Genomic DNA, 14,239 nt, shown 5'->3' on the forward strand with positions numbered 1-14,239 from the left:
ACTTCAAATGCATACTTAATATAATCATTATAGCTATCATTTATGAAACATCATGATAAGCCATATACCAGGCTAGACATTTTTGTAGCTTATCTTAATTCAATCACAAAAGGAAAATATAATTATCTTCATTTTAAAAACCAGGAAAGGCAGGCTTGGTAGTTTGTGTAATTTAACTATCATTGCCTGGCTTTATTTTTATAAATTTTATGACTATGAGTTTCTATTATGATTAAAAACTGTTTCCAGTTTTACAGGTCAGAAATTAAAACTTAGTAATTTAAGCGAATTGAGTCCATCCGGCCTGGATTTGAACTTTAATATTTTGTTCCGAATCTCAAACATGTCTCAATATACCTATCCTTTTGTAAATGTGTTGCACTGGGACTTTACTTTCAAGCGTTTTCCTGTTGAATTATATTGTATATCTTACTCAAAGACTCATATGTTGAAGAGAGACGCGGGTGGGGGGCGGAGATTAGGACGCAAAACACAGACACATCTGACAAATCGATGTTGGGTTTTTAGCCTCCAGATTTCTGTAGTTTTAATCCATTCAGGCTGGGGTATTTTCTGTAGCTCTATGGCAGTCTCAATCAGTATAAACAGATGGAAACTGCAGTTCCAGGTCAGCTTTCTAAAGGAAGTCTCTGAGTGTGCCTAAATTCCAGGGTGAGGCCAGCTGACTTCCTGGTATGAATGCCAGGTTCCTGTTGTTGCTCCAGCCACTGGTCAGTAAGAAGTTTACTTCAAACTTCCCCTCCCTTGGCCGGGAACGCGTACTAGAAAAACGAAACTCCAGAAAGCTAAGGTTGGCACTTTCGCTTCCTCTTCACGCTTTACCCGAGCTATTTTGAATAGTGGGACACTCAGAGGAGCAAAGAGCCCACAGCCTCAGGACCCTGCGCTCTCAGGTGCTTACAGAGGCAGCATGTTTGCACAGGGCCATCGCCGCTCTCACAAAATGCCAGGATGACGTCTCTGCGGGGCCTGGCTGGGACTCTGCTCCCAGCCATGGCCTTCCTAGCCTTCGCCAGACCGGAAATCTGGGAGCCCTGCGTGGAGGTAAGCGATCTCCTCTCCTAGGAGCTTCCCCTTGCATCTGAAAACTGCTTCCTGCCCAGAACTTGTGGCGTCCTGCTCTGATTAGTTTCTTTTACGAAAAAGAGTAAAATGAACCGTACTTGAGTAGCCGCAGGGAACAAATAACTCATTGTTAACAGGGCAGTAATAGGCAACGTATGGTGTTTTGTCCTGTTTAGGACTTTTGAAGCTATTAGGGGCTTTAGGTTAATTACACTGGCTTGAACGCACTGTTCTGTGACCTCTTGGCTGTATGACTGTGAAGAACTGGTTTTTACACCTATAATAAAATGCTTATAATAATTTTTCACCGGAGAATTTTAGGAAGGGCTGCTTCACTGTGATGACTTTGCACCTGTGGTTTATGCACCCTTTTTGATCTCAGGGTGAAGGTAGTTTTCTTTTGCTTTTCTTTTATGTTTAGTACTGGGGATTGAACCCAGGGCCTTCCCTGAGCTACATCTCCATCCCTTTTTAATTTTAGTGCAAGATAAGGTCTTGCAGGGTTGACCTTGAACTTGCAGTCTTCTTGCCTCAGTTTCCCCGACTGCTAGTATTACAGGCATGTGGAACACCTGGCCCCTTTTTGTTTCTTAAAAGAAAGAGACTTCGAAGTGAATTTCAGACTTCTGTATCTGGTCATATAATTTAGTCCAGAGGCTGAAAAAAGATAAGAGCAGAAGAGAAAAGAGAAAGAGACAAAGAGCTAGAGGAGGGAGTAGAGAGAAAAAATAAGAGAAAAGGGTAGAGGGGAGAGAATTATGTCAGCTAACATAGTTTTTTCTTTCCTTGTGAAATACTGACAAGTGGGTGAGGGATGTCACTCATGATTAATCTCTTTCATTTTTCTCCTGCATGAACCCCACAGCAGAACTGAGTAACCAAGAAGGTGATTCAGGATGAGACAGGGCCAGAAACTCAAAGAAAGGAAAGTTGAGGACATGAGAGAATACAGTGTAATTTAATATGTAATAAAGACTAATTTGTTACCTCAAAGTACTACCCTCTCCCAATTTCTGGCCCACCGTCCTTCTTGTCTTCCTGGATGTATCCCTCCTACTCTTAGGTTAATAGGGATAGAACCTCCAATCAGGGATAAAGTCCCAGGACCCTTGATTGAACTTTCTCCTTGTACTGTGTTCTGGCATCCCTCTGCCTGTCCCTCAGGATTGCTCTACGGTAGGGTCTCTGGTCCCCTGGCCTGGATTCCTGTGGAGTGACTAATCTGCTTTAATGCACCTGTATAATACTAATCTGCACACTTCCCTTTGGTGTCTATTTGTTGTTTTTCCAGGTGCTTGGATATAACAAGTTGCTCTCCTTAAAAACTTCTAATAACTCTACCATTAGAATAGTTTCCAACACAAGGGCCTTTTCAGTATTTCTTCCACTCACAATCCATCTGTCTTTTTCTCCTAAATCAGTGCTGTCCACGGGCAATAGTATGTGTGCCACATATGTAGTTTTAGCTTCCAGTAACCACCTTTAAAAAGTAAAGATAAACAAGTACCTAATATATACAGTGGTGCCTTGGTTTAGGAACTGAATTTGTTTTACAATTTTGAGAAAAATGGCACTGTTTGTGTCTGTGTGAGGAAGATGGCTGTGGTTGTGTTTGCCACCTGATACAGAGTCTGCAAATGAAAGCAAAATTTTGCTGAATGCTTTTTGTTTGTGAACCAAATTGTTTGCAAACAGACGTGTTCATGAACCAAGGCATTACTGTATATATATATGTGTGTGTGTGAAGATACTTTCTTTTGTTATATGTCTTTGACATATAGTATTTATTTCACTTTTACCACACTTTTCTATTTATAATGTCCATGTTTCTTGTGCTCAGTAGATGTGTGTGGCTCATGACTACACTTGGGAAAGTACAGTTCTATCATCTTCATGACTGAACCACACACTTCATTCAGACCTTGTTAACATGTCTCTTCTTCAAGGTCGCCTTTCTCAGTTAACTGATAGAGTTCTCCACTACCCCATTTTTGATCTGGATTTCCTTGGAGGGAATTTGAGTTAGTTTCTGTATTACCTGTCTGTTAAATGCAATCTTTTTTTTTATCTTTTTTTATCTAATCAGATCTAACATCTTTCAAAGTCGATTTTAGCAAGTCTTCTCTGAATCCAGAATTAATCTCTACTTTCTCTGAACCACAGGACATAGTTTCCAAGCCTGATTTATTGGTGCTTTAGATAGTGATCATTTTGCTTCTATATTAGCTATAGAGAGTGCAAACTCAATGAATTTGAGAACCATATCAGGTTTGTCTTGGTATTATATAGCCCAGAGTATTTATTTAGCAGAGTATGTATTTAGCAGAAATTACATCCTACTTGGGCTGAAGCAAACCTTTGTACAATCAGGAATTCAATGTTTTTCATTTATTTTCCCAGCAAGTATTTATTGATAAATAATGATTTACCAGGGAACATTCTGAGGGCAGAGGTGAAGCAGAGAGTGAAACCATCAAAGCTTACACTCTAGTACAGAAAATAAACAATATTTAAGAAACAATCGCATAGGCAGTGTGATGCTGACTGATGATATAACTGTGAAGGAAAATAAAAGATGGAGAGGGAAGAGTGCCTAGCAAGATTCTCTATCAGACAGTAGTGGCTCTTCAAGGCTCTTTTGATGGGTAACATTTAAGCATATATGGGAATTAAGAGAAGACCTGTGTGTATAAATTTTTATGACTATGTGTATTACTTCATCTCTCTGAATTTCTATTTCTGTCAACTTTAAAAGGTTGCTTTTCAAGTTAAGTTGAAGCATATGACATAAAGAAATAGGCCAATATAGAGTGAGGGATTAATAGTTATAATTAATGTTAAGATTTATTGATCAGTTACATTGTAGTAAACTTTGATATAAGTTGTTTAAATAAAGTATCTCATTTGATTCTTTAAAGAGATTCTGTTGGATAAAAAAAACAAAAACAAAAACCAACCAACCAACCAAACAAACAAAAAAAACAGAAACCCAAAGCTAGCTGCCTCAATCAAGGAATTTTTTTTTTTTGGAAGTGATCAGAGAATTCTGACATCAGATAGGAAGATCAAGGAATTTTTTTTTTGGAAGTGATCAGAGAATTCTGACATCAGATAGGAAGTTACAGAATAAGGGCTACAAAGACTGTGGGAAATTAGGAAAGAAACCATTACTGAAACCAACACTGCATAGAGTGGTTGACTGTATTTATTAGTTTTCCACTGCTGGAATCTATACACTCCAAATATGGCCCCTCATTTCTGTATCACTCTGCTAAAAGTCAGTGTGCCAGGAGAATGTGATAGCCAAAAAATCAGTCTTTGAACATCTTATGGCTGTGTACAATGAGGAAGGGGATTAGAACAATACTATATATTTCATTATCTGTATTTTACCCGTGGTGAATATGGTTCACCAAAGTTTCCTTAAGACTTTGCCCCCAAAGTCTTAATACAAAAAATGTAGTATGAAATCTAAGGCTTTCAGACTTCAGAACCCTTCACCACCTGTTCGCATTGTTTCTTACTGAATATCACCATTGCTACAGTCAGAGATGAGAACAGTGAGGGGGTCGAGGAGCCCTTTCTTTCCTATCTAGAGAAAGACATGGTATAATGTAGAATGAATGGATGGGTGGCTGAATGACTAAATGAATGGATGGGAGAAAGTTGACTGCTGTACGTGTTCCCGAGAGGAATTAACACCCCCATCTCTGCCTTAGGAGAGGAGAGGAGAGGTAGAAGCACACTGAAGATGTGGTCTCTAACATGTGATCCTTGCAGGTGGTTCCCAACATTACATATGACTGCATGGAGCAAAATCTCTACAAAATCCCCAGCAGCATCCCCTCCTCAGCCAAGCACCTGGACCTGAGCTTTAACCCCCTGATGTTCTTAGGCAGCCAAAGCTTCACCGCTTTTCCAGAACTAGAGGTGCTGGATTTATCCAGGTAACAAATGAGGTTTTTACATACCATACGTAGTGAGATTTTCATAGTGCCATCATTTCATTCTTTGGCCTGAAAGCCTGGATGATGGTGTCTCATTTTTGTTCACCTAATCATTCAGTCAACAACTGTCTTACTTGTTTTATAACCTTGGACAGGTGAACCTCATTTTCAGATTTCAGTTTCCTCATCTGTAATATAGGCAACCTGGTGATATGGTTTCTAAGAATGATTCTACCATTGTATTTTTTTTTAAGTCAGAAAAGAACACAAATTTAATTCTTTCCACCATTCTGGTTGCAAACTGAATTAATTGATCATGATCCAAATTAAATTCAATGCTTAGATTCAGTGTTTACCTTGTAGGGAAATTTGATCTAATTTACAACTGGAATTGCAGAAAGAATTCAGTTCATGAAGTGAGGCTCCACTGTATTGATTTAAACACTTGTCATCAGTCAATATTTATGACTATTTGTGGTATGTTTGACATTTTGCTAGGAAACAACAGTCTACTGATATATTATACAGCTCTGTTATTCAGGAGGATTTATCCTCTTAAAGAGTTAACATATTAAAGTTCTGGCCATGCTGTAGACCTTCAACAATTGTTATCTAATTCTGACATAATGGATTTTGAAGCTAGCGAAAGATGGTGACTTATGACAATAGGTAATAAACTATGTGACAGAGGAGGTAAGAAACTGTGTTGTTCAGAAGTGAAGCCTTCTCTGTGGAGGGTAAACAGAAAAGATTTTGAGAACTCACTGAGCTTCAGATAATATCTTGAAATATTGAAAGAGAAGTGTAGGGTAGGGAATGGGAAGATACAAGTAAACCGGAAAAATGATGTCAAAACCAACAGAAAACATCAGCTATGATGCAGGGAAATATGACTAAATTATTATTTTCTGATGTGAAGAACTATATCATTCATCGGATCAAGTGAAATTATTATTTGTTTTGAGGGGACTAATTTTTTTTTTTGGTACCAGGGATTGAACTCGGGTCCTTGAGCTTGCAAAGCAGGCCACCGAACCACTGAGCTAAATCCCTGGCCCTGAGGGGACTAAATCTTAAATTAGTTTTACCATCAAGGCTTCTTTAGAAAATTGAAGTGGATAATGAGCCACATTCTTTATAAAGTTCTGTGGAAAATACAGAAACATTTCATATATGATATTCATTATGTAAATTTTTGATAAAAACTAAAGCCATAGTTCTTAGTTAAAGTCCTCTTTAGAAGGAATTTTGTAGAGAAGAAAGTGATTAATTAATGTTTCATACTCTAAGTGGGATATTGGTTGTTTTAGTTATTTTTCTCATTGCTTAGACAAAGTACTTGACACCCAAAGTTAAAGGAGGCAAGATTTCTTGTAGCTCAAAGTTTGTAGAGGTTTCTGTTCATAATAGACTGGGTGCAGGACAAAATGGCCTACCAGGGGAGCATCACAGGGGAGAAAAAGTCCATGGCAGTCAGAAGGCAGCAAAACAGCAAAGTAGTGAGGAAGCAGCAGCAAACAGCAAGGCAGAAGCTTCTCCCTTTGATCCCTTCCAGGCTGCCTGCCTTTTGTGTGGAGCCACCCACACCCAGAGTAGGGCTTCCCATTATCCACACCCAGAACTGTGCTTAAGCAGCCAGTGAGCTAATTTAGTGCGCTCCCATAATCCCAGCACCACATAATTCATCTCACCATTGTGTAAATTAGTCCTAGCGTCACACACCGTAGAACGAGCCACCTCCAAAAAGCCCCACCTGTGAGTGTGTGAAGCTTTGGAGGGACACACAGATGTAAGCCATACCAGCGGTAAGGGATAGTGAAGTGAGAATGCGACAGTTTAAAGCCAATGGCATGGAGCACTGAATGGCGTGGGAGTCTAGAAATGCCAGTCAAGTCCTCCTCCAACACGAATGCCCATGTGACCCTGGCTCTGCCACTTCGTCTCCCCAAGGCTCGGTCCTCACACTTGTTAAATGGAAGCTTCAAGCTTATCTTATAGAGTTCCATGTGGCAATGAATATTAGCATGCTGTGTATACATTAAATACTCTACGAAATATATTTCATAAGTGGAAAATTTATATCGCTTCATTAGATTCTAAATTTTAGTTTTTCAAGAGGGAATTTTGTGAAGAACTGTATTGAAGTAGAGACCAAACGTCTCCTTTTCTTAAAACTAGTATTTTCTCATCAGTATCTCCTAATTTATCTTTCATCCACCATATACTCAAGGAACTTTTCTTAGATGCCTTAAATGTGTGCTTAGAAAGAGGTCACTGTCCTCTCTTAGCACACAGGAGATTCTGAATTAGGGCAAGGCAGGCCGGACCACAACCCACATCCTTTCCCTTTTGATACAGTGCCCATAGTCCTCTAGCAATGCTTTGTGATAGAGTAGGAAGCATTCCCACATATCCTTTTCATAGATGAGGAGACTGAGGCTGGAAGAGTTTAAATTACTTATTTATATTCACATCGCTTGTTTCAGCAGACCAGAGACTCAAGTCTATAACTTTCACTTTCAAGTGTAATGTGCTCTTTCTCTTTGTAAAGTGGTGCACTGTCTGCAAGGAGACAGAAACACAGCAAGACCCTCCCAGTCCTGCCTCATATACCCATATAAGAATATGGGCTATGAAATTGTGTATTTAAAATAAGGAACTTTAGAAATTATCAAGTTCAGTGCCTCATTCAGTTGCCTTTGAAGCCAGAGTGAAAAAAGAGGTTCCAAAGATCAGACAGCCAGAGGAAAGTAGGGGCACCAAACCTCAGCTGTCTTGTCGCCCCTTTGAGTGTTGCTTGTACCACATCCAACACTGTTTATCCAGTTACCAGTAAATAACAAAAGCTTGGACTGAAATACTTTCATCACCTACGCACATCCTGCAGGGTACAGGAAGGGTGGGAAGCACTCCATGGGGATAGACGAGGAAAGGATCCGTTTGTGAGCCGTAACTAACATGCATCTCTAATACTAACAGCAGTTTGCCCAAAACTTGCTGTCTGTGGTTGGCTGCATAAGATCCCAGCCTTTGGGATGTCTCTGAAAACATTGTATGTTGTTGTGTGGCTTCTGATTCTCTTGGGACACCATCTAAATCCTGTGTCTGCTTGTAACCTTCTGCCTTCTCTGGATGTTCCTTCTTCCCCACCCCCTTACCCTCTTCCAGCTCCCTCTCTGTATTCTAGCCACAGATGCTGTGGTTCGTGCATCATGGTTGCTTGGAGTTTGGGGATGCGCTGTTAACTGCACCTTTATTCTTACTTATAACACACTCCAACTTAAGTATTCCCTAGTCTGAGTCAGTTCCATCCATGCAAAGTGTCCCTGCGCAATTTCTTTTTTCTTTCGCAAAACCCATTGTTATCACAGTTCTTAACAATTGCCTGTGATAACAACTTTCAGTTATCTGTCACATATGCAGAGCTCTGCACAAAATCAAGGGTATCCATGACACCGATGTGTAATTATTTATACTTATGTATCTATATCTTTTAAATATGAAATATTTTCATCTTTTATTCATCTTTTAAATTGACGTTATCCAATCATTTTCACAGATAACAAGTAACAACTACCCATATCTTCTGTACCAATCAGATATATAGTCAAAATTAAATATGGCAGGAAATGACTAAACTTAGTCTAAAGCTGTTATACATTCTATCAACCATGCAGTCTTCATATGCCCTAATTATTCACCTTTAACTAATTATCTTCTGAAAGATTTGCTGTGTCTGCTTAACATGTGTACATAGGTTGATAAAAATAGTTTTCCACTGCAGTCAATATGATAATACTGAATCAGTGGAGCTTCTCCTTTGTCCACACAATCGTCATGTGTCTTGCTTGTCTTTGCCCATGTACAGTTTTATGAGATATCTCATCTGTATGAAAAACTAGATAACTGTCTGGGCAAGGTGGCTATAATCCCAGCACTTGAGAGGCTGAGGCAGGAAGATCGCTGTGAGTTCGAGACCAGCCTGGACTACGTAATGAGTTCCAGGTCAGTCTCAACTACACAGTGAGACCCTGTCTCAAAAAAAGGAAAAATAGATGACTGGGATTGTGATTCTACTTTGAATTTTTGATTCAGTGAAAATATTATACTCTCTGCATCATTTTTCCCTGTAGGTGTGAAATTCAAAGGATTGAAGATGATGCATACTGGGGTTTAAACTACCTCTCTACCTTGATACTGACGGGAAACCCCATCCAGATTTTAGCACCGGGAGCCTTTTCTGGACTACTGAGTTTACAGAAGTTGGTGGCTGTCGAGATAAATCTGTCTTCATTAGAGAACTTCCCAATTGGACATCTCAAAACCTTGAAGGAGCTTAATGTTGCTCACAATCTTATCCATTCCTTCAAGTTGCCTAAATATTTTTCTTACCTGACCAACTTGGAGTACTTGGACCTTTCCAATAACAAGATTCAAAATATTTATCATAAAGACCTGCATGTTCTGTATAACAAGTCCAAACTCTCTTTGGACTTGTCTCTCAACCCATTTGATTTTATCCAACCTGGTGCCTTTGACAAAATGAGGCTTCAAGAACTAACTTTGAGAAGTAATTTTGATAATACAAATGTAATGAAAACTTGCATTCAAGGCCTGGCTGGTTTAGAAGTCAATCAGTTGGTTCTGGGAGAATTTAAAAATGAAAGACATATTGAAGAGTTTGACAAGTCTGCCCTTGAAGGACTATGCAGCGTGGCCACTGAAGAATTCAGGTTGCCATATTTAGATGACTTTCCAAATAATTTTAATGGCTTCTTTGATTGTTTGGTAAATGTTTCTGCAGTGTCTCTGGCGAATCTGCATTTAAAAAGTCTAGAAGGCCTTCCTAATGGTTTAAAATGGCAGTCTTTAGAGATGGTGAGGTGTAAAGTTAATAATTTTCCTCCATTTGCAATCCCCTCTCTCAAAAGGTTTAGTTTCACTGCCAACAGAGTTGAGAACAGTTTTGCAGGCCTTACACTGAAAAGCCTTGAATTTCTAGATCTCAGTGGAAATGGCATGAGTTTCAAGGGCTGTTGTTCTCTGAAAGATTTGGAGACACCCAATCTGAAGTACTTAAATCTAAGCTTCAATGATGTTATAACCATGAGCTCAAACTTCATGGGTTTAGAACTACTAGAGCATCTGGAGTTTCAGTATTCTACTTTGAAACAGACCAGTGAATTTTCAGTATTCTTATCACTCAGCAAACTCCTTTATCTTGACATTTCTTATACTCACACCCATGTTGCCTTCCCTGGCATCTTCAGTGGCTTGGTCAGTCTCCAAGTCTTAAAAATGGCTGGCAATTCTTTCAAGGACAACACCCTTTCCAGTATCTTTGCAGAGCTCACTAACTTGACTTTCTTGGACCTTTCAAAATGTCAGCTGGAATACGTGTCCCAGGGAGTATTTGATAAACTTCTCAGGCTTCAGTTCCTAAATATGAGTTATAACGACTTCTTATTATTGGATGCACTTTCTTTTAAACCTCTCCATACCCTCCAGGGTCTAGATTTAAGTTTCAATAGAATAGCATCTTCCAATGGGCAAGAGCTGCAGAATTTCCCAAGCAATCTAACTACCTTAAACCTTACTCAAAATCCTTTTGATTGTTCTTGTGAACATCAGAGTTTCCTGCAATGGATTACAGACCAAAAGCGGCTCTTGGTGGAAGCTGAGCAATTGGAGTGTGTGACGCCTCCAGATATGCAGGGTAAGATGGTGCTGAGTTTTAGGAATGACACCTGTCAGATACCCAAGGTCATAATCATTGTGACAGTAGTCAGTGTCCTTGTGGTGTCTGTGATAGCATGTCTGGTCTACAAGTTCTATTTTCACCTCATGCTTCTTGCTGGCTGCAAAAAGTATGGTCGAGGTGAAAACACCTACGATGCCTTTGTCGTCTACTCAAGCCAAGATGAGGACTGGGTGAGGAATGAGTTGGTAAAGAACTTGGAAGAAGGGGTGCCTCCCTTTAAGCTCTGCCTTCACTACAGAGACTTTATTCCTGGTGTGGCCATCGCTGCCAACATCATCCAGGAAGGTTTCCACAAAAGCCGGAAGGTCATTGTGGTGGTGTCTCAGCACTTTATTCAGAGCCGCTGGTGTATTTTTGAATATGAGATTGCTCAGACATGGCAGTTTCTCAGCAGCCAATCTGGCATCATTTTCATTGTCCTGCAAAAGCTGGAGAAGTCCCTGCTCCGGCAACAGGTGGAGCTGTATCGTCTTCTCAGCAGGAACACTTATCTGGAGTGGGAAGACCATGCACTGGGGAGGCACATCTTCTGGAGACGACTCAGGAAAGCCCTGATGGATGGAAAAACATGGAGTCCAGAAGGAACAGCAGATGCAGAAAACATCCAGCAAGAAGCCACAACTTTGACCTGAGGAGGAAAAAGCTCCAGAGACACTTCTTGCCCAGCTAGAACCAATATCTGCTCCATTAAAAAGAACTACAGCATGACAGGAATCATACTATGGGCAAATGATTCAAGGATGCATAAGATACACATGTTGCTCATTTCATCAAGCTTACAGTGTGGGGTGAAATACATGCTGGACTAAAATTTAGAACCTTCCAAGTGTGTTTCAACTAACTCAGCTCAAATGTCAAGACTAAGGAAGCCTCCAAGGCTTACTCCATCAAATTGAAGAAAATGCCAGGTGCCAGAGAGTGTAGAAAAGAGCACTGTTCTTTTCTGGAGCTATATGAGTGGGAACCATGTCATGTATTATGTTTTCTCTATCTAAAAGAGTTTTGGGATGTTTCAACTGAACTGAATGTTTGTTCACTTTTTCCTTTTATGTTGAATATAATGGAAATTCTGGACGACTCAGATGGCTCCTATTTCAGGCTTCCCATTCCATTTCATATCCATTTCCTTGGTATTGTAACTAATTGCTAAGGAAACCTGAAAAACACATGCTCAGAAATACTCTGATCATTTCTTAGCATAATCTCATTATTAAATAATTCCTAATATTTTAATTTTATTTTTATAAATCCAGTCCTCATTTCTCATGTCCTGTCCATAAACTCGTCTCATACATAAGGCTGTTAGAGACATGCTGGATATATTCATATTTAATGACAATTGTTCAAGCAAGTATGTAAAATACACTCCATCACTTTGTCACTTGATGTCATTCTCGAGTTATTACCTACTAAGTTATGACTGTCACAAAGACAGCATTAAAATAATTTGGTAGAAAGGGGCATTTTTTTAATTGGAGGAGAAAAATCCCACTTCCTCTTCTCATGAAGGACAGTTTGTTCTAGGTGTGGGAAGGGAAGAGGGGTACCTTGTAGACCACCTCTCCTTTCTGATTCTGAAATAATTTGGGTTGGTACTGCCAGAGTGATTCCACGAAATAAGTTATAGCAGAAGTTCCTCTCAGAATGAATGTTGTTAGGTGTAAAATTGGATCCTTTTAGGAAGAGGTAAAGGGCTGGAATCCCTCTCACCCTCTTCATCACTGAGGAATGATTCAAGATGGGGCTATACATTGCTGTTTCCCATTGGGTATCACTTGCTGACCACATTTACAAAAGAGTGGACATAGCCATTGAGAAAACAGAGCTCCGAGCATTAATGGGCTCATGTTAAGGGGAGTTCTCCTATTTCTTTAGAAATAGTACAAAAAAATGGGTAATAGATCATTAGATGGGTAAATAATCATTAGAGAAATGCAAATTCAAACCATAACAGGTATCACTTTAAATCAGTTAGAATGGACATTATCTAATTAATGTATGTTAAATTTTATATAAAATACTTTACACGTGTGTTATATGTAAAACATTGCATGTGTTTTACATATAAATTATATTTTGTATGGGTGTGTTGTGCAGGATAAGGAAGAAGTTGGAGTTCTTCAACACTATAAGTGGAAGTACAAAATGGTGCTACCATTACGGGAAACAGCATGACAATTCCTCAGAAAAATAAAAATAGAACTACCACATGATCCAGCTATCCCATTTCTGGATGCACTCCTAAAGAGTTGAAGTTATAATTTCAAAAAGATATCTTCACTCCCATGTTATCTGCAGTTAATAATCACAATAGCCAAATTATGAAAACAACCTTAATGTCTATCAATCAATAAATGGTTAACTAAAATGGAATATTGTTACACCTTTAAAAAGAAGAAAATTTTACCATTTGCAACAATATAAATAAACCCACAGGTCTTTATACTAAATGAAATAAACCAGTACAGAAGGAAAAATTTTGCCTGATTCTATTAGTAAGAAGTTCTAACAGTCAAACTCAGAAGCAGAGACTAAAACAGCAGTTACTGGGCCTCAGGGAGGAGTGGAAATAGAGAAATGGAGAGTGGTTTTCAGTTATCATAAAGGTACAATTATGTAATATGACTTAGTTCTAAAGATCTCCTGTGTAGCATACTGCCTTTAGTGCACCATCATGTTTTATACATTTGAAAATCTGTTAACACTATAGGTCTCATGTTGAATGTTCTTATCACTCACATACACAAATGCTTTTTTAAAATAGATACAGGAAACTTTTGTAGGTAATGAGTATATTTTATTACCTTGGTTGTGATGATACATGTACATGTTCAAACTCAACAAATTGTATGCATTAAATATGTATAGATGTGCATAACCAGTTTCCATCCTTGAAGTTGAAAAAGGAAAAGAGATGAAAATATACTTGGGAGAACTGGGAATCTGGTTATGCTCACGAGTGTGTTTGTGACTGATTTTTTCAGAAAATGACGGGTTTGATTGTATTTAGGGTGGTTGCATACTTTTGTTTGTCTCAAATATAGTGACACTAAATGTGTGCAAGAGTAGGTATGCCTGTGAGTGTTCCTGTTAGTGCTTGTGTGTATGCAAGAATGCATGTGTGACCAAATGTACGCAGGAAAGAGTGTGATTATATTCTATGAGGAATGTGTGCATTTGACGTGGTTAAGTATGGCTGTTCGAGATAAATTCTCTACTCTTGTATTTATACACGATTGTTCAGGACTGTCTCTTAGGTTCTCAGTAGTCTTGAAAGTACATGATTTTGTGTATGACTCTGCCATATGTGACTATGCTTTTGTTCACATTTGAGGAAGAATTGTGTACCCGTGTTTTGTTTTGTTTGTTTTAAGTAAATACAGAAGGTCCGTGGAGGAAGATAAAAGTACAAATGGATTGTTTCCTGCAGCAAGGCTGACACTGA

At 39.0% G+C, this 14,239-nt stretch overlaps 1 protein-coding gene across 1 annotated transcript; it reads left to right on the forward strand.

Moving 5' to 3' along the window:
• The first annotated feature begins 741 nt into the window (after positions 1–741).
• On the forward strand, positions 742–13,099 carry Tlr4 (toll like receptor 4). Its single transcript, XM_010639454.2, has 3 exons — positions 742–1,065; positions 4,867–5,033; positions 9,167–13,099. The coding sequence occupies exons 1-3, from the start codon at positions 973–975 to the stop codon at positions 11,424–11,426; spliced, it is 2,520 nt and encodes an 839-aa protein (XP_010637756.1). The 5' UTR covers positions 742–972; the 3' UTR covers positions 11,427–13,099.
• Positions 13,100–14,239: the final 1,140 nt, after the last annotated feature.

This window comes from Fukomys damarensis, unplaced genomic scaffold, assembly GCF_012274545.1.
Source record: "Fukomys damarensis isolate Sample0158 unplaced genomic scaffold, DMR_v1.0_HiC HiC_scaffold_36, whole genome shotgun sequence".
NCBI lineage: Eukaryota > Metazoa > Chordata > Mammalia > Rodentia > Bathyergidae > Fukomys > Fukomys damarensis.

What these genes read in the sequence shown, in the direction of transcription:
- Tlr4 (XM_010639454.2), top strand. Translation starts at nt 973, where the DNA reads ATGACGTCTCTGCGGGGCCTGGCTGGGACTCTGCTCCCAGCCATGGCC. An exon ending in TCTGGGAGCCCTGCGTGGAG is followed by an intron (nt 1,066 to 4,866) that starts GTAAGCGATCTC and finishes TGATCCTTGCAG; the next exon opens with GTGGTTCCCAACATTACATA. An exon ending in GAGGTGCTGGATTTATCCAG is followed by an intron (nt 5,034 to 9,166) that starts GTAACAAATGAG and finishes TTTTCCCTGTAG; the next exon opens with GTGTGAAATTCAAAGGATTG.